Source organism: Jaculus jaculus, chromosome 12 (genome assembly GCF_020740685.1).
Source record: "Jaculus jaculus isolate mJacJac1 chromosome 12, mJacJac1.mat.Y.cur, whole genome shotgun sequence".
NCBI classification, from domain to species: domain Eukaryota; kingdom Metazoa; phylum Chordata; class Mammalia; order Rodentia; family Dipodidae; genus Jaculus; species Jaculus jaculus.
The window spans coordinates 13,513,325-13,540,398 of NC_059113.1; the positions used below are offsets into that span (position 1 = coordinate 13,513,325).

At 52.2% G+C, this 27,074-nt stretch overlaps 1 protein-coding gene across 3 annotated transcripts; it reads right to left on the reverse strand.

The window, feature by feature from the left end:
* Positions 1 to 8,162: 8,162 nt before the first annotated feature.
* Egr3 (early growth response 3) lies at positions 8,163 to 11,222 on the reverse strand. Of its 3 annotated transcripts, none has more exons than XM_004665808.3 (2): positions 10,987 to 11,222; positions 8,163 to 9,641 (listed from the first exon to the last, which is right to left on the reverse strand). In XM_004665808.3, exons 1-2 carry the CDS (start codon positions 11,138 to 11,140, stop codon positions 8,632 to 8,634), a joined length of 1,164 nt encoding a protein of 387 aa, XP_004665865.1. In that variant the 5' UTR covers positions 11,141 to 11,222; the 3' UTR covers positions 8,163 to 8,631. The 3 variants fall into 3 exon arrangements, with proteins under 3 accessions (XP_004665865.1, XP_004665867.1, XP_044987879.1); XM_004665810.3 differs by lacking the exon at positions 10,987 to 11,222 and adding an exon at positions 10,688 to 10,761; XM_045131944.1 differs by lacking the exon at positions 10,987 to 11,222 and adding an exon at positions 10,489 to 10,579.
* Positions 11,223 to 27,074: the final 15,852 nt, after the last annotated feature.

A 27,074-nucleotide genomic window follows, 5' to 3' on the forward strand; every position in this document is an offset into this window, starting at 1 on the left:
GGTGCCTATAAGCATGGGAAGCACCTGATGGGCCTTCAACAGAGATTTACCAGTTAAGCCAGACAACCGGGCCCTTTCCCTGGGAGGCCCCAGCGATTGGAAGAGGGTCTGAAATCTCAGCTTTGCTCTTAGATGTGTTCATGTGGACAAACTATGAACCTCTGTGACCTCCTTCCTCATCTAAAAAGGAGTATGTTGGACCAAATGACTATAAATCTTGGGAGACATGCCCAAGGAAGTAGGGTGAGAGAAGGGTCCTGACATCTTGGTTCTCTTAGAGAATATCATGTCATTAAATCTCCAGATCTGGGCTGGGGAGATGGCTGAGCGGTTAAGGTGCTTGCCTGCAAAGCCAAAGGACTCAGGTTCGACTCCCAAGACCCATGTAAGCCAGATGCACAAGGGGGCGCACACATCTGGAGTTCATTTGCAGTAGCTGGAGGCCCTGGCCTGCCCATTCTCTCTCTACCTGTCTATTTCTGTATCTCTTTCTCAAATAAATCAAATATTAAAAAATCAAATATTAATCAAATATTTCAAAAAATCAAATATTTAAAAAAAAAATCCCCAGATCTTATTCTGCTCCTAAACTAGGCTAAGAGCCAGCCAGAGGGCTGAGGTCAAGGATGGATGACTAAGAGCTAGCCTGGTATCAAGAGAGGGGGATGGCCAGAGCAGAAGTGGGGCGGGCTGGGTTTTATTCAAATCCCTGATAAGGATCAGGAAATAGGCAATAGCTCAATGACACATTAATTAACTTTGCAGGTGATACTGGATCAGGAAGGTATTAAATCCACCCATCTTGGTGAGAGAGAGAGAGAGAGAGACAGGACAAAAGGATCTGGGAAGGAATCAAGAACCAGGCAGGAAATGACAATCATGAATCTCTACTATGGCCTAGAAGGGGAGGGATCCACACTCTCTCTGGATGGTGAACATGTGCAGCGACCCATCTTTGGAATGCTGATCTCCAGTGGCTGGAGCTGCCGAGGACTGTGTGGTCCTTTGGCTGTGAACTGAATTGATGTACGGATCTCTAGTGAAGACCAGGTTCTTTTATTCACAGCCATGTTTAGCAAGTGGGACAGAAGGCAGGAAGAAGGAATGAGACTAACGTACCTGATGAGGTACTTACAATGAGCCAGGCACCATATTCATGACCTTGTTTGAACTTTTTAACAGCCTTGAAAAGACGAGAAGAATCCAAATCTCAGTGAGACAAAGAAACTGAGCTGGGGAAGAGCACTTGTTTAGAATGTGTGAGACCCCGGATTTGATTTCTAGCATTACAGAAGCCTGCCACAGCTTCTGACTTTTTACCGGGGGTCTGGGAACTGAACTAAGGTACTCTGCTTGAGGATTCCTAACACTGCAACATAAGTCGATGAAGTAAGCAAGAGGAAAAAAAGAAAGAAAGGAAGAAACAACCCCACTGACAATCACACTATGAGGGGGTGTTTGAGTAGAGATTCAGATCTGGGCTGGAGGTCATGATTCCAAAATGGGTTGAGCCCAGAGGAACAAGTGGAGTAGCTGTTGGGTTATCAAATCACTTCTTAATTTCAGAACTGAGATCTAAGTAAGTAACAAGTGCCCTAAAGGAGGCTTTCTTTAGGATCCCTGGGTTTCTAAGTTTTTGGTCCTCTCATTCAAAGAACCTCACCTTCCCGAGTGAACAGGGAGCCACGGAGGCGTGTCAGCATCTGTAGCTTGTAGGCAGATAAAACACTAAGAGTGGAATGGCCAAGCGCTTTTAGCCCGTCCCGAGGAGATGGAGGTCACTTGCCTGCCTCTTTGGTAGGGACATTAAACTGACAAATTTGGGTTGATAGGGTGAGCCATTCAGAGAACACAGGCCCAGGGACAAGGGGAATATTCCCTGAGGGAGGGTGTGAGGCAGGCCCAGGCTCAAAGACAGCAGACTCCTCTTTTCCTTCAGGGAGCTGAGAGGTGGGAGGAAGCATCCCGAGACTGTAGCCAGGAAGTCAGTGGGCACTGCAAAGAAACACTCTAGTCTGCAGGTGAGCAGTGTGTCTCGGAGTGGGTCACAATACCAAAGATGAGAGACCCAAGGCATGGGTGCTACCAGCACCCAGGCAGAGAGGGCATGGAAAACCAGTCGGAAGCACTAGCAACCGTGCTTTGCGTGAGACAAGCAGGGCCCTGAGAAAACTACAGGAGCAGTAAGAGAATGGGAAAATAAATGGCAGAGTTCCAGGGGGAAAGAAATGACTTTTGGGAGGCCCGAGGTCTGGAGAGGCATTGCTTAGATCCACAGAAAGGTCCGTTTTCATCCAGGGACCTTGGGACCACAGCAGGCTCTCACTAACCAGGGAAACCATGTATCCTGACCTTAAGAGAATGTTCTGGAGACCTCCCCAAGGGAAAGCCAGGAAGCAGGTTAGACAATGATGAAGAAACCATCTGGGGGGTCTGATTCCCACCCGGCCCAGCAATTAGAACTTTTGGTTGGCGTTTTTCTTGTTTGCAGCTTTGTGGCCATGCTCTGTTTGCATTAGTGCCTTAGTAAGATTGCTCAGGAAACTTTTTCAGTGTGTGTTGGCTAGTTGGGAAGAAATGCTGTCAACCCTGGAGTCACAGGATTCTGGTGGCCAGGAGAGTGAGTGTCAGAGACTTGTCTCAGTTCCATACCAGAGAAACCAGCTGTGATGGGAATGAATACTCTTCTGGGACAAGAATAGTCAAGGCCTGGCCCACTCCTGGCCAGGCACGGACACATCAGAGACCTTATTGCAAATGTCAGCCTCATCACACTGAATCCTGCTCTCGCAGGCTCTTATGACACACAGCTGTGAAAATGACCACTCTGGGGCTGGAGGGAAGGCTTACCAGTTAAGGAGTTTGCTTGCAAAGCCAAAGGACCCAGGTTCCATTCCCCAGGTCCCACATTAGCCAGATGCACAAGGGGGCGCACGCGTCTGGAGTTCGTTTGAAGTGTTGCAGTGGTTGGAGGCCCTGGCGTGCCCATTCATTCATTCATTCATTCATTCTCTCTCCCTCCCCTCTTTCTCTGTCAAATAAATAAATAGAAATAAAATATTTTAAAAAAATGACCACTCTGGAAAGCAGTGGAGACGAGAGTGATGGAAATCTTTACGCAGAAGGAATAATTAAGTTTCAAAAGCTGGGACACTGGGAGATGCTACCAGGTCCAGATAGCCTCGTGGTCTCTGTGCCCAACGGACAGCTAAGACTGTGCCCTCAAGGCTATCCCAGGAACTGGTCTTGTTATCTTTCTCTGAGATTCACTCAGATCTTCCCTCTCCCTCTGGAGGGCTCACTCCTCATTGTACAAAGACTACATTTGCTGAAAAGAACTCTTTGGAAGAGATCCAAGGTGGCATCTTATCTTGAAAACCCCATATAACTTTTTAGGAAGCCATATATTATACCTCCTAGCATTGGCTAGTATGATTTCTAGTCCTTGGGACCCAAAGACGCCATAAAGCTCATTACTCCAACACCAGACAACTCCATCAGAGCCAGGAAAAGACAGCTTACAATCCTTTCATCTATGGTAGGCAAGTCCTGAACTAGCAAAAGGGGAACAGTGATGACGAGCCACACACTATGGCCTCCATTCTCCAGAACCCGCCCAACAATTCCTTTTTATATACTTGTGAACATACACACACACACACACACACACGCTGCCTGCATCTCTGCCACAGGCAAACATGTTGCTCCTTGCCTCGCATTCTTAAAAACGATTTCATTTATACTCAATCCCAGTTCACCGACTATAAATTTGCAGAGTCATCACTTTCAGCATGCCACTCCCGAGATGGTGTTATGCGTGTACGTGCGAGGCGTCCCCCAAACACCTCAAGTGTTGTTAGGAACCAACTATTCCCTCAACTTCATCTATTTTATGCTTGCTTTTGCTTCAGGGCCTCTTTTTGTGCAACGCCCCCACATCAATTACCCTTCATTGAAGCCCCAGCCAGACCTTGCCTCCACCATGACTCCACTATATCTCTCTTTCAGGTTGAGTCTTTTCTCCCTGTATTTACAAAACCCAGGCAGGTTGGGTAGTTGGTATGATGATATCTGGGGCAGCCTTATCTAGCTACAAAGTGTGAATCAGTGATTACACCACACGGGGTTGGTGCCAGCCAGGCGGGCTGCCATATTGCCAAGTAACCCAGTGGTTGAACCAGGTTGGGTTGAGTAATATCCACCAATAGGAAGTGAGTTTATTAATCATGCAGCATAGTACACTGTTGACGAAAGTATAACTGAAGGCCTGATTTGGTTGGAGAAGGTGCAGGTGGGGCAGGATGCTAGCTATGAAGACACCCAGTGATCATATCTTCCGCTCTGATAATATCCACTTGAAAAACCACACAGAAATCTGGAAGGAAACATGTAGTTTAGCAAAGAGCTGGGTTACACATTCGATCATTCGGACTATTCGACCGTCTCTGTGTCTGTCCATAAAGCTACAATGTGGAATTCTTAAGTTTCATGGGGTGAGGGAAAGGAATTCAAGATGGCAGCCAGTGACCTAGAATTGTGTGGGTGTGAGAATTTAAGATTCCATACTACATTCTCTCTATTCATCTCTCACTTCAGAAACATTCTTTTCTAAGGTGACAGCCCACCACCCCCTCTTCCCAGATCTGACCTCAACTTCTTGGTAACTCTAGCCAGCAAGAAATACCACCCATACTTCTCCCTGTGATAGGCCTGCACTGGGCAAGCAGGAGCAGACTCTGAACATTTCTGTGACTTTTGGCTGGCCTGGTGGGGTTACTCTGAGATACTGACTCCCCATAACAATGTGGTGCTAAATTTATACAACCCAGTGCTATGTACCAAACCCCAAATTGGTGAGGTGGATTGTGTCAAATGCACAGCAGAGATCTCCAGGTAAGTTTTCCATGGGCAGGGAAGGAAAATGGGACTGACTTGTCCAAAGTGCTCTGGAGCAAGCCTCACAGCGAAAAAGGATTCTAAAGATTCCAGCATAAAGGGGAGGGGAGAAGATGCAGACACAAAAAGCATAGGACACGTTTCCTCAAAAGCAACGGAGAAAGCTCTAGACTAGCCAGTAGCATCAGGTAAGGGTGAGGAAGATCGCTTGCAGGGTAGGAGAAGCACTGTTTTCACAGGAGATAGACATCATTAAGATGTGACAGGCTGATGCTACACAGACTTTCCCAGCTTGTTCTCCAAATCCCAAATGTCCTTTCTTCCCTTTAAAAGCACCAAGTCTTTGAGTCATTCATAAGAACTACTTTCTAAATAGGACCAACTTTCCTAGACATCCCCAAAGAAGCAAGGCCTAGGAGAAAAGAAAGAGAAAAAAAATCCAAGTGGGATTAAAGTTGTAGAACTTTAAAACCTGATCCCCTCCCATTATCTGACCACAAAAGAGTTGCCAATCTCTTTGGTTATCTTTCCAACCCTGAGGAACCCCTGTCAAGTCTCTACTTGTCTTTCAGGCTTCATAAGCTTAAAAAAGAGGACTACCCCATGTGGTTGTAGAGGCCTTCTCTGGTCCTGCTTGAGAATTCTCTAAGATCAACAGAGAAATAGTACACAAACCAGGAGAATGATCTACTGGGAATCAGACAGAAGGTTCTAGAAGACTCCCCTGAATTTAGTTTATCTGACCTGTTCACCTAATCTGTTAGTTATGAGACTCCTAGAAGGGTAGAGTGGAGAGCCAGCACTCTAAATTGAATTCGAAACACCAGAACCCATACAAAATCCGGATTTACTTCCAGGGAACGCCAGCTTCCTCATTTCTACTCTGTTTCAGAGCAAGAGCTGCAAACACCAGCACAGAAACCTAACAAACAATCCACCAGCCACAAACAAACCAAGACAAAAACCAGGCCAACCCAAAACTTTATGCTGTGAAAACAAGACATAAAATAAGGAGCTGGAAAGGCCGGCTGATTGTCAGCAAACACAATATATTTACTGTATTGGCATTTGCTCACAGTGCAAATGGTACAACATTACACCATTTCAATATCTCTGTTTTTAAAAATGCTGTTTTCATGAACTATATTATGTGGCATAACAATGTGACAAGGAGCAAATGAAATGTTGGTGAAGAATTTCACCTTTTCACAATATCAAGCATTTTAACCTTAGTATAAGGTACTATAAATCCAAGAAATAAAAACATCCACAAAATATATTACATCTGGTTTGTCTTTTTTCTAAGTACTCAACTTTATACAAAAGTCTTTCAAAAAATATCATTCCCTATAGGTTTTCCTGTTTAAAACCTGATTTTTTAAATCCTCTCAGTTCACATAAGTTAAGAGTGCATTTTCTTTTGTTGTTGTTGTTTTAAACATGCAGACATATAAAAAAAAATCTGGATAGCACAACCCTTTTGGCAACAAAGTTATTTTTCTCTTATTTTAGCTTAAATGTCTGAGAACAGTTTTATTAAAACAAAGGAAAACTCAAGAGTTATCATGCAGTGACATGCATATTCCAGAAGGAGCAAGGAAAAAATATTAAAGGATATTTGATTCCTCCTTCCAGCTTTGAACTGACCAATTTTTTTGTATTTTAAATAATTATCACATTATAAAAAAAGTATTCAGCAAAATACTGTCTCTGCAAAGAAAGATTTTACCCTTCAGCTGAAAAAATATGGGCCCTTTTGGCAAACTTCATCTTCTTTTTTTCTCCTTCTACAAAAAGCCCGAGTACCTGGAAATTCACAACCCCCTGCTCTTTGAGGTTTTCCTCCCCCTTCACTAGAGTCCTTTTAGTATTATTTATCCACCACCAAATGACGGTGCTTTTTTTATTTAAAAAAAAAAAGTGGGAAACGAATAAAGTGACTTTAAAAACAGACACTCTGTAAACTCCAGACCCTTGTTCCTTCTCTCTGGGCAACTTACTGGCCACAGGAGAAATAACGCTAATAGGGAACAGTACATTCAGTCAGGACCACGCTGGAAGCTGTGTCACAGAGCACCCTTCCCTACTTCTCCACTTCAAAGGGGCCACCCTGTGTAAGGAAGGGCTGGGTCAGGACCGCTGGGGAAGAGGGGCGCCTGAGAAGACGTGAGGTAGGGCAGGGGGGGTGTGACTGGGGCATGGAACAGATATGCCTCATTCAGCAATGTGGATTAATGCAAAAGTCCTCAAATACCTCTGAGGAAATTTTGGACAGACATGTGTATGCCTATATACACGTGTGTACATGTATCACACATACATATGTAGATATCAGTTAATATTTTCATAAAAATAAATCATTTAAAGCTGTATATGCCTACAAATTTTTATTCCAGTGCACTGCGCTGGATAGCCAAGTACCTTAAGGATCTGTCTTTGTAAGGAATACATAGTGTGTGTGTTATGTATATGCATGTGTTTACAAAGAGACACATACATCTACAGGCATACACACACACACACACACAACCATATACACATATTTAACTTCTGTTGTGTTGGTGATGAAAAAGGGCAAAAGAATAAAGCCAGCTCTCCCAGGAAAGAGGAGTGAGGAGAAATGGATATGAGAGAAGTCAGGTGGCTGATTGAGGCCTGCCTTTCTGGGAGAAGATTTTTCGAGACATGGGAAGAACCTGGGAGGGGAGAAGAGAGGAGGAGATGAGGTGTGTGTGGGGGGGGGGGGAGGAAGCACGGGGGACTGGACAAAGAGCAAACTCAAGAACACAAACTTTTGAGAAGTGGGGCTGAGAAAATGCTTGTTTTTAAAAAGGCAGGTTCAGTGAGGGCGGCTCTTTCTCCCCGCAGATCAAACTGCCCTGAGGCCTAAGAGGGAAGCACTTGGAAAGGGAGGGGCTCTGAGGGTCCAAACCCGGACGGCGGCGGCGGCAGCACCGTGCTGGCGGTGTGTCCGAGGCATTTCTCTAAGAAACATTAGTTCGGAACAGATGGAAGACCATCTCCTCCGGTCACGTGCAGGTCCCCAGCCTGGGACATCTCCCAGCTCTAGAGGACCCAATGTGGAGAAGAGTTTGGGGTCGACACAGCCCAGTTCTGCTCGAGCCTCACTCACATGTGCGCGCGCGCGCACACACACACACACACACACACGCACACACGCACACACACACACACACACACACACGCGAGCACGCACACTCGCGCGCATCCCCGCACGCAGGCGCGCGTGCGTGCGGCGGGCCGCAAGCTCTACGCTTTGGTGCGCTCCTTACCCCCTCCCCCTCGCTCGGGTGTTCGAGGGGGAACATAGGGAGACACGGGGGAAACAGTGAGGTGCTTGGGTCCGGCGAGGGTTAGGTGGGCCCGGCCTTCAGTCCCCCCTGGCAGGTCCTAGGCGCGGCCCAGCGGCCCCTGGATCAAGGCGATCCTAACTGAACAAAGCGGGCTAGACGCCACCTTTCCGCCCCCACGCCTTGGCTAAGAGGCGGACAGCCGCCCAGAGAAGGGGCCTCCAGCCCTAGCCCCCCGACAGCAGGCCGGCGTGAAAGGGTGGGAATAGGAGGAGCATCGAAGGGGAGCGAGGGACCGCACGTCCATGGAGAGGCCAGGGCGCGGCCCCTGCGCCTCGGTGGCTGGCTTTCCCGCTGCTTCCAAGGCGAGCAGCCGGGAGGCACTAGAAGGAAAAAAATGAGGGGATCTGGGGACCCCCGAGCCTCAGGCGCAGGTGGTGACCACGGGGGCCAGAGACACGGTGGGCGCCGAGGATGCAGAGGGCGCGCCCCCCTTCTCCGCCTTCTTCTCCTTTTGCTTGAGGTGGATCTTGGCGTGGCGCTTGCGCTCGTCGCTGCGCGCAAACTTGCGCCCACAGAACTCGCAGGCAAAGGGCTTCTCCCCGGTGTGCGTGCGGATGTGCGTGGTGAGGTGGTCGCTGCGACTGAAGCTCCGCATGCAGATCCGGCACTGGAAGGGCTTGTGGCCCGTGTGGATGCGCAGATGCCGGGTCAGCTCGTCCGAGCGGCTGAAACGGCGGTCACAGCCCTCCGCCGGGCACGCGTGGGGCCGCTCGTGGAGCGGGGTCTTGCTAGGTCGGTTGGGGTACTTGCGGGGCCGGATGGGCTTGAGCGTGAGCGGTGGCTGAGGCAGACTGCCGAAACCCGGGTGGATCTGCTTGTCTTTGAAAGCCTTGATGGTCTCCAGAGGGGTAATAGGCGGCGGGTTGACCCGGATGGGGTCCATGCCCTGGAAGGGCTTGTGCTCCGGAATGGAGCCCATGTCGTTGGGGTGGTGGTACAGATTGTAGTCCGGGATCATGGGGAAAAGATTGCTGTCCAAAGCCGGCTTGGCCGATTGGTAATCCTGGGGGGAATAGGCGAGCCCAGGGTTGCCCTGGGGGTCGTGGAAAGACACGGGCTCCGAGTAGAGATCACCGCAGTTGGAATAGGGGGGCAGCGCCGGATACATGGCCTCCACGTCGCCCTGCGGAGGCTGCACCATGCTAGCCGTGGACGTCTGCGTACTGAGGGCCCCTGAGGCCGGGGGCACCCCCAAGATGCCGGCGCTCATGAGGCTAATGATGTTGTCCTGGCACCAGTTGGAAGGGGAGTCAAAAGCGAACTTTCCCAAGTAGGTCACGGTCTTGTTGCCGGGGGCTGGCTGGAAAGAGCCCGAATAAGAGAGTTCCGGGTTGGGCTTCTCGTTGGTCAGGCCGATGTCCATCACATTCTCTGCGGAGAGCGAGGGAGAGAGGGGAGGGGTGAGTGAAGTGGAGCCGGCTCCGGGCCGCGGCGCCCAGGTCCTCGCCCAGGTGCGGAGGGTGCGGTCGGCTGGAGTGCGCAGCGCATGGGGGAAGAGGAACGCCGAGCCTGGCGCAAAGCGGGCGGTGCCGCGCTCCACGGCGCAACCTGGATACAGCAAAATACTACGGATCGGGGTGTGGAGTGGCTCCGGCACACACACCGCACACGCAGCGCACACACTCACGTACCACAGGCACACGCGCACGCGCGCGCGCGGTGGAAGCATTGTTGTCCTTCCCAAGGTGGGGCGGGCAGGTAGCTGCAGCTACAGGTAGTTTCAGACCCGGAGCGCGCCGGGCTCTGGCGCCTCCAGCGCACACACACCTCGCCCTCTGCCCCCTTAGTCCCATCTACACCCAGACGCCGCGCCTCCACCGCTCCAGCTATGCCCCCTACGCGCTCTGCGCCCGGGTGGCCAACCCTGAGCGCTTCCACGCTTTGTCCTCAGAGCGCAGAAGGGTGCCGCCCGCAAAGGGAGCTCTCCCATCGCCTCTCCGGGCCCCAGCCTCCTCCTGGTTTGAAGAAGCTTTCAGCTCTTGCTGGAGGGGGAAAGCCTAGCCCTAGCTGAGGAAGGGTGGAGGGCGGCGGAAAAAAAAAAAAACACAACGGCCGGGGTCTCCAAGGAGGGAGCAACAATCTTTCCCAAGCTCCGAGGTCCCGGGATCGCCCCCCATGGCAACCCCCACACGCCCGGCGGGTGAGCCCCCTCCCTTTCCCCGCCGTCCCCACACCCCACAGCTTTGCTGAACGCCCCGGAAAGGCAGCGTCGCAGTACCTCTCCCACCGCGGGGACTCCACGCCGCACATGGCTCCATCCCGGGTGGGAGGCTGAGGGAGTAAGGGGGAGAGCGCGGGTGTAAAAGACGCTGGGCTCCTCCCGAGAAAAGGGGGCTACAGCACCACGCCTTGCGCGCAGCCCAGCGATCGGGCCCCCTGCGTGAGGAGGGAGAACCCTGGAGCTGCTGAACACCTACCTCCCTCCGGTCGGCGTCTGCCCCCACCCGGGAGAACCGAAGCCTCTACCGTGGCGTCGCCAACCAAGCCTTCCCGATCGCGGAGGGCGGGAGGAGTGGGTGGGAAAAGCAACTCGCCCCCCGGGAAATTCTCAGCGCGCCCCCAATCTTTCCATCCGTCTCTCCATCCATCCTTGTCTCCATCCATCCATCCATCCATCCGTCCATCCACCCACCCATCTATCCGATATCCACGCTAGCTCGTTCTCTCCTCCTCTTCCTTCCCTGCTCCTTTCTCGCAATCTCCCTGTCGCCCTTACCTGTAGCCATCTGATTGTAATGGGCTACCGAGTCGCTGCTGCCGGAGAAGAGATTGAGCGCGCTGGGGATCTCCTCGGGGTACAGATTGTCAGGCAGTTGGTTTAGCAAACTGCTCATGGTCACCGGCAGCTTCTCGGCGAGTTTGCCGGTCATAGCACTCCCGAGCTGCCGCCGCCGCCACCGCCGCCACCGCCGCCGCTCGCTCCTAACGCAGCTTCCCGGCAAGCGGCATCGGAGAGGCGAGCCGCGGTGCAGGGGAAAATCATGCGAGAGGGAAAGTTCGAGGGGGGGGGGAGGGGGGAGGGGAGCGGGGAGAAGAGGGGAAGGGGTGGGCCAGGGGAGGGGATCTTGTCTTTTGGGGGAGGGTGGGTAGGAACGGGGCAAAAGGGGGTAACCCTCTGGGGTGCCTCCGCTGGTGCTGCGCGAGGCTGGGTCGTGGGGGTGGGGTGGGGCGTGTGCGGGGAGGGGGGGGCTGGGCTGGGGGGGGGACCAAATCTGGGTTCCAGGGAGTCGGACGCAGCTTCAGTATTGATCTCACAAACAGACACGCGCCCGCCGCCCCCCCGCCCCCCGGGCTGCCACCACCACCGCCGCCGCCGCTGCCGCCGCCGCCGCCGCTGCCGCCGCCGTTGCCGCCGCTGCTAACCTCCACCAACCAGCCCCGCTGCTTCCTAGCTAGCTCACTGCTGCCCAAAAGCTCTCAGCCAGGGAACTCCACCAGTCTATTTATCTGAGCCCCGGGAAAGCTCCGTGACGTAGCTGCCCATATATGGACAGACAAAGCCCAGCCGAAGGGGCGCGACGTCACAATGGAAGCTCCTCACAATGGAACATTAGAAAGCAGGAAGCGGGCCGCAGCCAACGTGCAGCGACCGCACCGCTCGCCGCCTTTGTAAAAAAAAAAAAAAAGAGAGAGAGAGGGGAAAAAAGAGCCTATTTAGAAGAGAAAAGGAAGGAAAACGAGAGAGGAGATAGGAAAAGAGGGATGCAGCCGAACGCGCAGCGCGCGGCGCGCAGCGCGCAGTCGAGAACCAAGTAACCAAACGTGTGTGCAGTTCAGAACGCGTTTTTTTGGGCGGGGGGGGGAAGGTGGGATGGAATTGTTTGTAACTGGCTTCCAACACCCCCAAGTGGAAGAAAGAATTGAGTACACCAGGCGACACGTCCCTTAGCAGCCTGGGAACCGTTGGGGCCAGCCGAAGGAGTGCGCTCCGACCCCCCCCCCTGCTCCAGAGGCACCCAACCCTCCGGACTCCGGACAAAGCCAGCGCTGCCCTTTACCGGGGACCTGGGGGTTCAGTGTGTCGGGGCTCCCGAGTCTATCACACTGGGAACTTTTTGTGCGGACTTCATTCTGATTCTCCGCCCACACCCCTTGACCCTCCCGGGGCTCCTGACCCCGAGCTGACTCCCAGCTGGGCGCAGTGGCCCGGTGGCGTGCAGCGGCGGAGCAGTTGCGCAGAAGGCTGGAGCCACACGTTTGAGGTCGAGAACAAGTGGTTTTTGTGGTGATGGGCAAGAAATGAAGTTTAGGGGTTAGAAAACACGTGCACTAAATAAATCTGAAATTCCCTGTCTGTTCTAAAGCACCCCCTTTGGCCACAGGATGGCAGGAGGGGCCAGCAGGCCGGTCCCCAGCAGCCTGAGAAGGGTTCTCCGGAGTTGCTGCCAGAGGCCTCGGAACCCACGGTTCTAAACCACTGGGGCTGCCTCCCCTAGTCTTTCTACCCCCCCCCAAGTCTTTCACCGGGCTGCCCTCCCTGCTGCCTGCCGGCGCCCTGCAGTCAAGGACTGCCTGCCTGTGTCGACCCGGGGCGCTGTCACCTCCTGGAGCGGCAGCGGATCCTGGGGGCGGGTGATGTGTTCCCCGAGGCCTGCTCCGGAGGCACGCACGGCCGGGCCACTAGCGAGGGGGACGAGAGGGAGGGAGCTTGGAGACGCGACCCCGAATCACACCGGCTTGGCGGGAGGCGGGGGAGGGGGAGGATTCCCTCCTCAGTGGCCGTGTGGGCGCGGTGAATCCCGCGTCCCCCGCTGGAGAATCAGGGTTGGGGGAACGTGCATTTCTCGCGGGGGAGAGGGGAGTGGGAGTGTTGACAAGGAGGAAGAGAGGATCCCCGGGCCTCACGCCGTGGGAGGTCCATGCGGCCCGGGGACGTGTGGGAGGAACTCCCGAGCTGCGCATGGTGGTGGGGGTGGATGACAACCTTGCTCCCCTCCCCTTCACTCGGTAGAGAGCCGAGCATGGGAGGGCCTCCCTCGGATCTTCTCCGGTTCTTAGGAAAGGAGGGATTCCCGCCGCCCGTGAGCGCCCCCTCCCCCCGCCATCCCCACCGCCTTTCCAGCCGGGCTCCTCATTTCTGTGCCTGGGAGGCACTGCGCCCCCGGGCTCTCCTCCGCCCGCGCGGCGCGGGGAGCTGCGCGCTGCAGCGGTCCCGGGCTCCGGCCGGAATCAGGGCATGCAGCGCCTCCCGCCCCCGGCTGCCTCCCGGGGTGGGGTTGGGGGGGAGGAGCGGCCGGTTGGAATGGGGGGGGGCGTGGGCGGCGGTGTGAGCCGGGCTGGCTTGCGGGAGGGGCCTCGGCGGCTGCAGGGAGGGTCTTGGGGCGATGGGCCAAGCCGGGAAGAACCATACAAGGAGCGGATCCGGTGACGCGCCGGCCGCGCCCCTTCTTCTTCTCTATTTGGCTGCAGATTCCGGTCCCCGGATTTGCATATTTTGGCATCCAGTGGAAAAGGCACGGAAAGAGAACGGAACCCGCAGCCTTTAAAGGAACCGCACAGGCTGTAGCGTCACCTGGGAAGGCGGTCTGGGAGGGAGGGGGCGCGCGTGAAAAATTAGCCAGCGGCTCTGGCCTTTGGCGGCTGTCCCTGGCGGTAGGGGCGGGGCAGGGGGCGGAGGGGACCCGCCAGCTGTAGGCGCGCCAAGTCTTAGCTCGGTCCCTTCTGGGGCGCTTCCTGCTGAGCGTCCCTGGAGAAGACTGGAAAGCGTGCGTGTGCATGTGTGTGTGTGCGTGCGTGTGTGTGTTGGGCGGGGGGGGGGTGAGGTTGTCTGCGCGGGTTCCTGCTCGCAGCAGGGACAGTCCTCGAGGTTCGCAGCCCTGGGTGAACCGACCGCTAGACAGAGTGCAGTGCCCAAGTTTCCCCGCTCGAGGCAGAGCTCAGCCTGCGGGGGTGGTGGGAAGGAAGTGCCAGGCCTCCGGTCGCCCAACTCCACTAGCAAGGACCCCCAAAGCGCACTTTCCACCTGTCGGAATCTCTCTCTCTCTAGGAAGGGATGCTGAGCGGGGAGGAGCTGGAAGCCCTATTCCTGTTCAATAGGAGCCTTTGGGATATTCAAAGCCATTCAGGGCAGCGGATGCCCCTCCAAAGATGGCCCGGAGCTTCACTTTGAGTCTAGCTGCAGTCGCTGCTCCCAGAAGAGAGAACTTAGCTGGGTCTGCTGGCTGGCGATTGACTAGGGCCTTCTTGCCTGCTGGGCGAGACTGAGGAGGAGTCTTTGGAGCAAGATGCTGTAGGCCTCCTTCCTACTACCTTCACACAGAACGGGACCCTTCAGTTAAAATATGTATTCGAACTTCAGTGTGACTTGTGGCAAACTCTGAATTTCTGTTAATTGAGATAACTACCTATCATATGGGAAAAATTAAATCAGTGAATTTTCAGAATACTTATACCAGACCCCTAGCAAGCACTCAATAAAGAGCAATTATTAAACTATATTCTCTGCTCCCCCCATGCCAAGGAAAGTGAAAAGCTCTTTCCCTTGTGTGTCCCAGGAATTTGATTACATGTAAAATAAATAAAAAGAGCCTGGTATGGAATTCCAGCATGGCTATATAAGAAATATTAACTTTTGTTATTAACAGAGAAAAAGTAATTGCTATTTGGGTGCCTGGTACCTACTGGGCACTGTGCCAATGTAGGGATGCTTAAGGAATGGCCCGCTTTCTGCAGGAGTTCAGACTCCAAGTAAGACCTTACCAGCTGGTCGTAGCATGAGGCAGGGCACAAAGAAGCCACTTGATTGCACTTTAACACCCTGGTTTTTATAGGTAGGATCTCAGTGTAGCCCAGGCTGACCTAGAATTTACTATATTACTATAGAGTCTCAGAGTGGCCTGGAACTCTCAGCAGTCCTCTTGCCTCTGCCTCCCAAGTGCTGGGATTAAAGGCGTGCGCCACCATGCCTGGCTCTGCCTTTTAGGCTTTTTAAAGAGAGGACTGGCTCTGGCTCCCAGGATGGGGTGTAGGATTTTGGGGCCTTAGCTTTGCTTCTCTTGCCACGAAAAGGCCTGCAAACCTAGGCCCTCACTGCCAGCTTCCGGTTCAGATTGCAGAGCCAACGGGTGCCCACTTACCCTGAATGATGGTAGGCATAGAGAAGCAGTTATAATGGTGGAGTAGTGTGAAGCAATCATGGTGGTGGAGTAGTGTGTGTGTGTGTGTGTGTGTGTGTGTGTGTTTGGAATAAACACTTTGAAGATTACTACCATTCTCCCCATGGTTGGCAAGACTGGAATCCAGTATAGAAACAAAGTGTCTCTTCTTCCCTCCCTCTCTTTCTGTGCGCTTTCTCACTCTCTCATGGGCTGAAGGTGTTTGTTTCTGTTTTATTGGCGGGCTCCAGTGAGATTGCCAAGGGCCTAATTACCTGAACTCTAAGCCCTGAACTTGTTGGGGAGCGAGTAGACACTGGTTCAGGGCGTCCTTGGGAGCTGCTGAAAGGCAAGGCAGCCCCTGTGCCACAGAGTTTAAGCAGCTAGGTCCTGGCCGAGAATGGCTGTGTTTGCATCTGTGGAAGGGTAAAGGAGATGTGGCTCTCAAAATCCTCTGTAGAAAAAAGTAAAATCACAACTCTATTTTGGTCTTTTGTTCCACTCGCCTTTGCCCTTGGAGCTTTAGCTCTTTTTCTTCTCTCTCTCTCTCTCTCTCTCTCTCTCCTCTCTCTCTCTCTCTCTCTCTCTTTGTTTTTTCAAGGTAGGGTCTCGCTCTGGCTCAGGCTGACCTGGAACTCACTATGTGATCTCAGGGTGGCCTTGAACTCACGGCAATCCTCCTACCTCTGCCTTCCGAGTGCTGGGATTAAAGGCGTGAGCCACCACACCCGGCAGCTCTTTTTTCTTAAACATAGCTAGTTCTTCCCCATCTCCTGAGAAAGAGTTCCTGCCCTCCTCCCCAATGAGAGCCAATTCAACATGGGACATTAATCGTGTAAGATACTGCCCTTCTTAGAGGGCACTTGCAATTTAAAAGAAAATGTTTAGTCCTGGCGATGAGGACTTGTCTAGCGTGCCCAAGGCCTTAGGATCCGTCCCCAGCACTTTTGTTGGAGACAGGATCTCACCTACTCCAGGCTGGCCTTGAACTTTGATCCTCTTGTCTCTACCTCCCAAGTGTTGGGATTACTGATGTGTACCATTACCCCCGGCGCTATCGCAGCCACCCAAAAGAAATTGCTTCGAGAGGGTAACTGCCATAAAACAGAAAGCAATGAAGCCCAGTACTTAGCGAGTCATCTGGAAAATGGGATGTGCTGGCTTGAGATGTAGTTGGGAGACCCGAGCTCAGGAACAGGATGGGGGAGGCTTGGGGATTAGTAGGTTGTTCAAGCAGTTGTTCCTGAGTAGTGTTCTCTTGAGGTTCCTCAGTACTGTTCTGCTCTTGGGTGTCACATGGGAGGGTCACTGGACACTGTCACTCAGTGGTGAAATCTCCCTGGCCAGTCCTCTCTATAGTTCTGGAGGTCATTGCCTCCTTCCTTCCTTCCTTCCTTCCTTCCTTCCTTCCTTCCTTCCTTCCTTCCCTCCCTCCTTCCCTCCCTCCCTCTTTCTTTCTCTCTCTCTCTCTCTCTCTCTCTCTCTCTCTCTTTCTTTCTAGAGTGAGAGAGTGAATGAATTGGTGCACCAGGGCCTCCATCCACTGCAGTCAAACTCCAGACGCATGTACCACCTTGTGCTCATGTGTGACTTTGCACATGTGCCACCTTGTGCCTCTGGCTTACATGGGATCTGGGGAGTTGAACAAGAGACTTCACAGGCAAGCACCTTAACTGTTAAGCCATCTCTTCAGCACCCCTCCTCCCCCCATTTTTTTTTTTTTTTTTTTGGTAAGGGTGGCCAGCTTAGAGGTTAGGTGAGTTTTTATTTATTTATTTATTTATTTATTTATTTATTTATTTATTTATTTATTTATTTATTTGAGAGCGACAGACACAGTGAGAAAGACAGATAGAGGGAGAGAGAGAGAATGGGCGCGCCAGGGCTTCCAGCCTCTGCAAACAAACTCCAGACGCTTGCGCCCCCTTGTGCATCTGGCTAACGTGGGACCGGGGGAACCGAGCCTCGAACCAGGGTCCTTAGGCTTCTCAGGCAAGCGCTTAACCGCTAAGCCATCTCTCCAGCCCGGTTAGGTGAGTTTTGCCTAGAATTTTGCAGGACAGTATTGTTGGTGGCACAGTAGGGCCAGGCAGGCTTCACAGAGAACATGAGGCAGGTGCCTCTGGCTGGCACGGAATTGCAGGAGACTCTGGCTCACATAGCTTCTGGGCTGTGGCCCCAGAAGCCAGGACCACTGAAAACTCACACCTACCTTACCCAAACCCTGTGTATGCATCATTTTCCACTCTTTTTTCTCAATATTTTATTATTTAATATTGAGGAAGACACAGGGGGAGAGAGAGAGAGAATGGGCACGTCAGGGCCTTCATCCACTGCAAACGAACTCCTGACGCATGCACCAACTTGTACATCTGGCTTACGTGGGTCCTGGGGAATCAAACTGAGGTCCTTGGCTTTGCAGGCAGACACCTTAACCACGAAGCCATCTCTCCAGCCCCCCGTTTTTTTACTCTTTACAACAGCCCAATAAGAAAGATTTTGGGACCACCTTCCATATTTACCTTTTTTAATTAATTAAGTTTTTATTAACAACTTCCATGATTGTAAACAATATTCCATGGTAACGCCCCCCCTATTTACTATTAAAATGAAGACACCTTGCTGGGGTTATCTGCCTACAAAGTGGCTAAGTTGACATTTGAACTCTCCCTGTGTTACTCCAAAAAGAATGCTCTCTTTTTTTTTGTTTATTTGTTTATTTTTACTTGAGACAGAGAGAGAGGAGAGAGAAAGAGAAAGAGAGAGAGGGAGAGAGAGAGAGAGAGAGAGAGAGTGGGTGCGCCAGGGCCTCTGAGCACATGAGCACAAGGTGGCTCATGCATCTGGGGAAAAAAAAATGAGGACCAATCAGTGAGGACTAGAAAGGCAAGCTTGAATGTGGCACCCTAATGTCTTTTGGACCCAGATGGAAGAACCCCAACTGAGAGGTCAGAAAAGAAGATCTCTCTTCGTAGGAGTAAAGGTGACGGTACTTCTCAGAGCTGGAGTCCTACTTCCTTGGGCTGTCTCATACAGTTCCTTTTTTTTTTTTTTTTTTATTTTTTGAGGTATGGTCTCACTCTGGCCCAGGGTGACCTGGAATTCACTATGTAGTCTCAGGATGGCCTCAAACTCATGATGACTCTCCTACCTCTGCCTCCCGAGTGCTGGGATTAAAGACGTGTGCCACCATGCCCGGCTACACTTCCCTTTTTATAACAATATTTTAATTTTTTTTGAATAGATGTTTAATCACTGATTGGCGGGTGGTGAGTGAATTCACCCTTTAGACCAGAACAGGAAGAGTAGTTCTTTGAGTTCCCTGCGAGAGGGCAGTGGGCTGGGCTGAAACTTAAGTACCACTTGTAGCACACACATCCCTTTAAACCCAGTTGGTTTGAATTCTGATTTATTATACTCATGTGGAAGCAGGAAGTTTTGGATCACTCTTTAGGTTAAGTTCAGGGAGAGTCTGGTGACTAAAGAGAAAAAAAGGATATCACATAGTAAAATTGAGAGCTGGGGAGATGGCTCAGCCGTTAAAAGCACTTGCTTACAAAGTAAAATTCGCTGGCAGAGGGATGTGCATAAGGGCCATGCTCCAAATCTCCAAGGGGACTTGCACTAGGGAACCCTCCCAAGACCAAGTCCTCAGCGCTGATTGGCACAGGCTGAGTATGCAAGGCCTGGCAGAGAGGACAGGGAAGGTTTACAACATGAGACTTGAGTCAAGGGCTCCTTGGCAGGCGGGGGGCGGGGTGTGAGTGTCAAACACCAACCCCGGCCTGGGAACCAGGAGTTCTATGGCTGGACTGACTGACCTCCCTCTGTTCATCCTAGCTCCTAGTTCTGTTAACCCACAGGTGTCTTATAATTGCAGGCACAGTAATTATATTCTGGGGTTGCAGAAGGCCGGGTGGAGGTCCCGATGTGGGAGAGGAGTGGGTCAGGAGATGAAGGCTTTTAATGAGAACTTTGTTGTCTTAGCTCAGAATGTCACGGAGGATAAATGGAGTCATGTGTTTGGAGAGCCTGACACTCCCCTGGGGCCTGCTGTGGGACAGTCCCGCCTCAGCTGGGAAGGATGATGCCTCTACAGAAAGGACCCTCAGGGGATGGGGCTTTTTGGAAAGAGGAACTTTATGATTCGAAATGTACCAGAAAAGGTGTGAGTGTGGGGGGCTCAGAGGAGGCAGTCAGGGGGAGCAAAAAGGAGGTGATAGAAAAGAAGGGGGAAGGGAGAAAAGAGACCAGGGCAAATCCTCACCTCCATGGCATGCCGTACGTCTATCTCAGGGTGCAGGCTTTATTCCTGGGGCAGATGCTGCCTCCTTACCTCCCATCATAAAGGGAAAAACCTCTAGCGAGCCTAGGGAGATGGCTCACTCATAAAAGGTGCTTGCTTGCCAAGCCTGTCAACCCCGGTTCAGTTCCCCAGCCACCCACGTAAAACGGAACAGTCATTTGTTTGCAATATCTCGAGACCCCGGTGTGCTCATACATGTGTGTACACGCATACACCATGAGCAAATAAAAACCTCTGGGTTCTAGAGAAGGTTGCAGACGCTGAGCCCTGGCCTGTTCCCCAGCCTCAGCATGCTGCTTAGCCTCAAACTAAGCAGGCCTTTCGCCTCATCTACCCCAAAGGAGTGAGAGGCGTACTTCTGGCCTCTGCTGTTCTCTGTAGTCAGTCAAGTAGGATCCAGGGAGGCAGTTAATTTTTCTTTGGGGTCCAGACCTTTGCTTCCTACCTCACCAGAGGCCGGAGGGAAGGAAGACCAGAGACAGGGTCTTACTAAGCCCAGGCTGACCTTGAACTTTTTTTATTTGGTTGTTGTTTTTGGTTTCTCAAGGTAGGGTCTCACTCTAGCCCAGGCTGACCTGGAATTCACTATGGAGTCTCAGGGTGGCCTTGAACTCATGGCGATCCTCCTAACCTCTGCTGGTGGACCACCACACCTAGCTTTGCCTTGAACTTTTAAAAAACTTAAAAAAAATATTTTTAGAGAGAGAGAGAGTTATGGTTGTCTTGGGGGCCTCTTGCTGCTGCAAATGAACACTGTGCTTCGGGCTTTATGTGGGCACTGGGGAATCAAATCCTCTGTGTCAGCCTCCTGCGTGCTGGGATTACAGGTGTGGGCCACCATGCCTGACACTTAAAGACATTGAAGCCCAGGACCAAGGTTTCCCCAGTTCTATCTTATACAAACAGGAAAGATTTTGGCTGTTCCTTAGCTAGGAAGCTCTGATGGTCTGGGCTTCCCCCTCAGTGTTCACAGTAGCAGGCCATAGGGAAAGGATGTGATTTCTCTTCTCTCTCCTTCCCCTCTCTTCCCTTCTCCCTCACCCCCACCAAATTATTAGATTCTTCTTTTTTTATTACTATTCTTTGACTCAGAATCACCCAGGAAGCTGCTGAGAATCAAGAGAGAGCACTAGGACTTAGCATGGTCCTGCACATGTTCCCAAGAGGTGTTCAGTAAGAGCCTCTCAACCCAAGTCAAGCGTGCCTACTGGCAATTCTGAAACATGGATTTGAGGAGGAGCCAGATAAGTTTTGCCCTTCTTGTCTGGTCCTTCTATGTATAGCCTCATCCCTCCACTGCCCCCTCCCTCTCTTCTTGTAGTAGTTACTTCCGTGTTGCTGGGACAAAACAGACCAGGTGCAGCTTCAAAGGGGTTTATTTAGGCTTACTATCTCAAGGGGGAAATTGATCATGGTGGGGAAAGCCTGGCAGAGCAGACAACTGGACGTCACGTTTTGTCACATCAGCTGGTGGGCAGCAGCAAGAGTGAGCTAACCTGCACTGGCAGGGGTTGGGGGGACTGGATTATAAAATCCCAAGGCCCACTTCAGTGACGTACCTCCTCAAGCAATGCTCTCCCACCCCATGGCCCCAAAGCTTTCTCAAATTGCTGCCAGCTGGGGACCAAGTACTCAAAACACACGAGCCAATGGGGGACACTTCATTCACTCCAGCATAGTCCACCGAAGTTTCATTTTGGGGGTGAGGCTGGGGCTGGGATTTTGTGCCTTCATGGCAATTGAGACCCACATGTATAGCTCACTTCCTGTCACTGGTTACGGAAGGAGACAAACGAGACTAGGCTCATGCTGTCCAGGGACATGCAATTTAGTGTGAAACAGGGCCCGAGGCTCTGGTGGAGGTGATCGCATACAAGACATGATGAGTATTTCATAGGAGGTCGAAGGCAGCTATTCAAAGCATGTGGTGGTCTTATGGAGGAGGAAGGGCTTGGCCAAGGCCTAAAGGAGGCCCTAAGACCCCAAGTAAAGAGGGAAGGGAAAGAGATTGGAAGGGGAAGAGGGTAGTGCTTGCTAGGAGCTATGATATTTTCCCTTCTCTTTGTGTTAAGTTCATTATGCTTTAATATATATATTTTAAATTCATTTATTTATATGAGAGAGAGAGAGAGAGAGAGAGAGAGGAAGGGAGGGAGGGAGGGAGGGAGGGAGAGAAAGAATGGGTTTCCAGGCTCTCTAGCCATGGCAAATGAACTCCAGATGCATGTGCCACCATGTGCATCTGGGTTATGTGTGTTCTTGGGAGTTGAATCTGGGCCCTTAGGCTTCGTAGGCAAGTACCTTAACCTCTAAGCCATCTCTCCAGCCCCCAACTTCATTATTTTTATCTCTAAACTGGAGTCTATTAGCACTGTCCTTCCTGGACTTGTCTCCAGGAATGCCTGGCCTAGGGCTGATCGTTGTTAAGCAGCCTGGATGAGTGAGGAGTCCTAGAAGGGATCCCATTCAGACATGTGAACAGCTACCAGACCTTGAGTGCAAGGCCCTGGCTCTGTAACCCTTACCATTACAGCCCAGCCACTAGTGCCTAGCTCAAGAGAGGCTCAGTAACCCTTGTTGAGTGTGAAATGTGCCAAATACTCCAAGGGCTTCCATTGTTTGAAAGGGGGCTGATTTCCAGTGCAGAAACCAGGGAAGAGAAAGGAGCCTGGGTGAGGGGCACCAGGGAACAATTGTGGAATCCCACGTTGGGGGCAGGGGTGGGGTAGGATTAATCAGACATAAACTCAAGAGGTAATAGCCCCGTTAATTGAGTGGTAATGATCTTCTGCATTTTCATCTTCAAAGCCAGGAACAAACTGTAATTAATGCTCCCAACCCCTGGAGGCAGGGTGTGTGTGTGTGTGTGTGTGTGTGTGTGTGTGTGTGTGTGTGTGTGTGTGTATGTGTGATCTTGAGCTACTGCTACTGGGTCAGGGAAACTGAGGCACTGGTAGAGAAAGTGCGTGGGAGGCGCTGGGGCCAAGCACAGCTGAGGCTCTTTTGGAACACATCAGAGCATGGCTTCTTCCAAAACCCAGGACGGGGTGTGTGGGGGGGTGGTGGGGGAGAAGGTCGGGGAGCCAAGGTCATATGTAGGGAGGAGGGCCGCTGACATACATAGACGGGCAGGCCTCAGTGGCCCTGGGACTTGCTGGTGGTTTGCCGTGCGGTGTTTCCTAGGGCGGGGTTCGGGGTTCTGGTCCGCGGGCTCCGTGCGCTCCGAGGATGGAGCGCCCCGGCAAACGAGGGCGGCGGGGCGGCGGGGCGGCGGGGGCTCCGTTCGCGCCCGGCGTGACTCACACGGCCACTCCGAAATGCCTCCCGCTTTCCTCATCGCCGTCTGGCTGCCCCGGGCCCCGAGGGAGTTTTTCATTAGAGTGATTACCCTGCCCTCATTAAAAGCTGGTAAATCGCACCCTGGGATCGAGGCAACGAGGCCGCCTCTGAACTGCAGTTCGGGTTCATGGGTTCCAACCCCGCCCCCTCTCCACCCCCGCCATCGGCAGCCACGGCCAGGCGCCGCGAGGGCCGCCAGTTCGAATCCCAATGCGGAGAGAGGCCCCCCTTCCCCCTCCCGCGATCTAGCCTTCGCAGAGCCCAGGATGGCCTTCCTCCAACTCACCCAAGGGCTTAGGGTTCGCTCCTCTCCTCCAGTAGAGGCTGGGTCTTCATAGCACCCTTCACCCACGTAAAGCGGCACAGGCATTCGTTCGCAGCAGCAAGGGATCCTGGCAACCCTCCCCCCCCCAACACACGCAGCACACATAAATAAAAGAGAAAAAAAGCCACTATTACTCAAAGAGCCTTCCCGCTAGCATCTCCTCCAAGCCCTGTGGGAACGCCTCCTCTAAGTTACCCCAGGCTTCCTGCTTAGATTTTTCACATTTATTTGGTAAATGTTACCCTCCCCCCACCCCTGTCTGCCAGGAGCAGTTACTTTCTAATTCTACGTATGCCCTCTCTCCCCCACCTTGCCCCACGGCGCCCTCCACCTGGCACCCATGACTGGTACATAGCAGACCTCAGTCTTGTTTTGAATTAACCAGACCTCCCGCCTCCCAGTTGTTCAGCGTTTAGCGCACGGCATTGTCACACACTAGGATATGTTGATGACAGCAGACCGAGTCTGCGTTGTGAGGACAAGCAGATCCCTGGACGCTTAAGGGTGGGGACAAACAATAAACAAATACTTATGAATACTTATTCATGAGAGGTACAAGGGAAAGCAAATTTCGATGAGAAGGTGGAAAGTGACGGCACTGGCCCTGCTAGTTTATCTTTCAAAGGAACTAAAACTCATCGTACAGGGCCTCGTTCTAGCCCAGGCTGACCTGGAATTCACTATATAGTCTCAGGGTGGCCTCAAACTCATAGCAATCCTCCTACCTCGGCCTCCAGAGTGCTGGGATTAAAGGCGTCTCTGGGCATGGGTTTGATTTTTATTTTATTTATTTTTTGTTTTTCGAGGTAGGGTCTCGCTTTAGCCCAGACTGATCTGGAATTCACTCTGTAGTCCGAGGGTGGCCTCGAACTCATGGTGAACCTCCTACCTCTGCCTCCCAAGAGCTGGGACTAAAGGCGTGCACCACCACACCTGGCTGCATGGGTTTGAATTTTAATCCAGCTATGACTTCACTTACTGGATGCTCTGAGGAGTTGCAAGAGACCAGGATCTTTTCTTTTTTCTTTTAAAAATCTATTTTGTTTACTTATTTCTTTGAGAGAGAGGGAGAGAGAGAGAACACCAGGGCTTCCAGCCACTGCAAACAAACTCCAGACACATGTGCCTCCTTGTGCATCTGGCTTACGTGGGTCCTGGGGAATCGAACCAAGGTCCTTTGGCTTTGCAGGCTTCTCCAGCCCCCCTTTTTTTCCTTTTTTAAATTACATCTAAGTCCTTTAGGGAAAGGAAAGCCAGACTCTTCAGAAAGGGATAGATAGTCACCTGCCATCTTGGCCCTTTGCCAACCAGCCCCTCTTCTCCAGAGTCAGCTTCCTGCCCTGCCACCTGGTGGCCCAAGACAGAATTCTGACAGTGTGGGAGTGCAGGGTTGGCCTTTCCAGAGGTCTTCTTGGGCAAGGGGGGCAGCAGATCAGAGTTGATTGTGGCTTCAGGTCCCCCGGCCCCAGATCTTGGAGTCACACTTCCCTCTCCCTCTCTCAGAGGGTTGGGAAAGCTTTCTCTAGACCCCCAAATGAAAGAAAAAGTCACCACAGTGGAAACTCGAAAGAATCCTCCCCTGTTGCCCTACTTCCCTCCCGTGGTCACACTTCCGGCTGCCACCACCACAGGGTATTTTAGGCTCAAAAACAAAGCGTCACATCTATTTGAGCAACTTTTGTTCCATTGGAGTAGAAGCCCAGGGACCTGTGGCCACCCTGGGCTCGGCCACTTCCCCAGGGAGCTGACGCGTTTCCCTTTCTCTGCCAAGGTCCAATTTAGCAACTCAGACTGGCCACTTTTGGCTTCTCTTTTCCTTGACTTGGCCAGGGGTGGGGCCGCTGGGGAGGATGGGCATGTGTCTGGGTATCTTCCTTATGAACTTCAAGGCCCAGCCTGGTTCCCCTGCTCTGCCAGGACGTTCCCCCCTCCCCTACCTTTCCCCAGCAATATACAAGAAACCTCCAGTGCAGTCACCAAAAATCCACTTGCAGTATCAGGAGACTGCCAAGTGAGAGTTGTGGTTAGGCCATGTCCGGTCCGCTGTCTGATAAAGACAGAGGCATCTCTCTGTGCTAATGGCGGGCTGGTGTGTCTTCACATTGTAAGTGCACTGGGTGGACATGGATGGAGATTAAACGCGCATGCAGGTCCCAACGTGTGAATTTGCCGAGGCTGCATGATATACCCGTGAACACGGCTTGTGTGGATATCTAGAAAGAACTTGGCAGGGCCCATACCCTGGAGTGTCTAGCGGGCGCGTGTACCACGTGATTTTGTGTGGGCTGCTGTGTTTACAGTGTGTGTGCGCAGGTTGCATACAGTCGAGGTGTGTGTACGTGTGTGTGGGTGCTTGCTTGATACGTGTGGATGCACAGGGCGTGACTGTCAGGAAACAGGGAGATGAATGTGAGCTGCGGAGAACGGTGGCCAACGTTCACACGGGCAAAGGCTGGACAGAGGTGCTATGTGTGCATCCGGGCTTCCGGGCAGGTTGGCAAAAATATTTTTGTGCCCTTGTGGAGTTTGGACTAACTGCAAGGATGCCTGATTCGCCAGCTTCTGTCTTCAAGCCACTTCCTTCCTTCCAGTGTGGCTGTCCCTCCTCCTATTAGTTGCTCTTCTCCGAGGGTCAACTCTCACAGTCACACGACGGGACCCACCGTCTTTGCGGTATCGCCACTCCTTCAGAGCCTGGCACACAGCTGGCGTTGTAGCCATAGCTGTCCATAGGTGTTGGTTTCCTTAGCTCTGATTTGAATGTGCACGTGGGCGGGAGGGGATTCTGGGGAGCACAGGGAATGCAGGCTCCCCGGCTGCTACTGAGGCCCCACAGGAAGTGTGCTTACCTGCTTGGAATCATGAGGCTGGGAAAGAAAGTGGGAAACCCTTAGCGGACCTGCTGCTGCCTTTCTGCTGGGCTGGTCTCTTTCTTTAACCCTCTGCCCGGTTGACTTATGCCAGTGGGGCAAACTCTAGTTCATGTGGCTGTGTGCTCCCTTGGGTCCCTGGGTGGGGGAAGAGAAGCAGGGTCTTGTCTCTGTCTTTCTCCTCTCTACTAGGCGCTAAGGGTTCCTGCCTGGGTTTTGTCTAGCTTGAATCTGGACTGAATCTGCTGCCTCTGGGAAATCTCAGGGTCCCAAGCTCCCTACATCTGTAAACTTTAGTTTATTTAGTTTTTAAATTTTTATTTACATATTTGAAAGAGAGAAAGAGGGAGAGAGAGAGAATGAGCATGAGCATGCCAGGGCCTCCAGCCACTGCAAATGAACTCCAGACGCATGTGCATCTGGCTTATGTGGGTCCTGGGGACTTGAACCCTAATCCTTTGGCTTTGCAGGCAAGTGCCTTAATCGCTAAGCCATCTCTCCAGCCCTAATTTATTTTTTTGAGGCAAAGTCTTACCCTAGCCCAAGCTGACCTGGAAGTCACTCTGTACTCCAAGCTGGCTTTAAACTCACAGCAGTCCTCCTGTCTCAGCCTCCCAAGTGCTGGGATTAAAGTCTCAATACTCTTCTTCTTTTGTTTGTTTTCTCTCTCTATTTTCTTTTCTTTCTTTCTTTTTTTTTTTTTTTGAGGTAGGGTCTCCCTTTAGCCCTTCACTATGCAGTCTGGCTGGCCTCTAATTCACAGCAACCTTACCTCTGCCTCCCATTTCTTTCTCTTCCCTCCCTTCCTTCCTTCCTTCCTTCCTTCCTTCCTTCCTTCCTTCCTTCCTTCCTTCCTTCCTTCCTTCTCTC

Bases quoted from the DNA above. Each gene is read 5' to 3' on its own strand.
- Egr3 (XM_004665808.3), bottom strand. From the start codon at position 11,140: ATGACCGGCAAACTCGCCGAGAAGCTGCCGGTGACCATGAGCAGTTTG. The intron at 9,642-10,986 runs GTAAGGGCGACA...CGCTCTCCGCAG, and splicing joins TTACAATCAGATGGCTACAG to AGAATGTGATGGACATCGGC.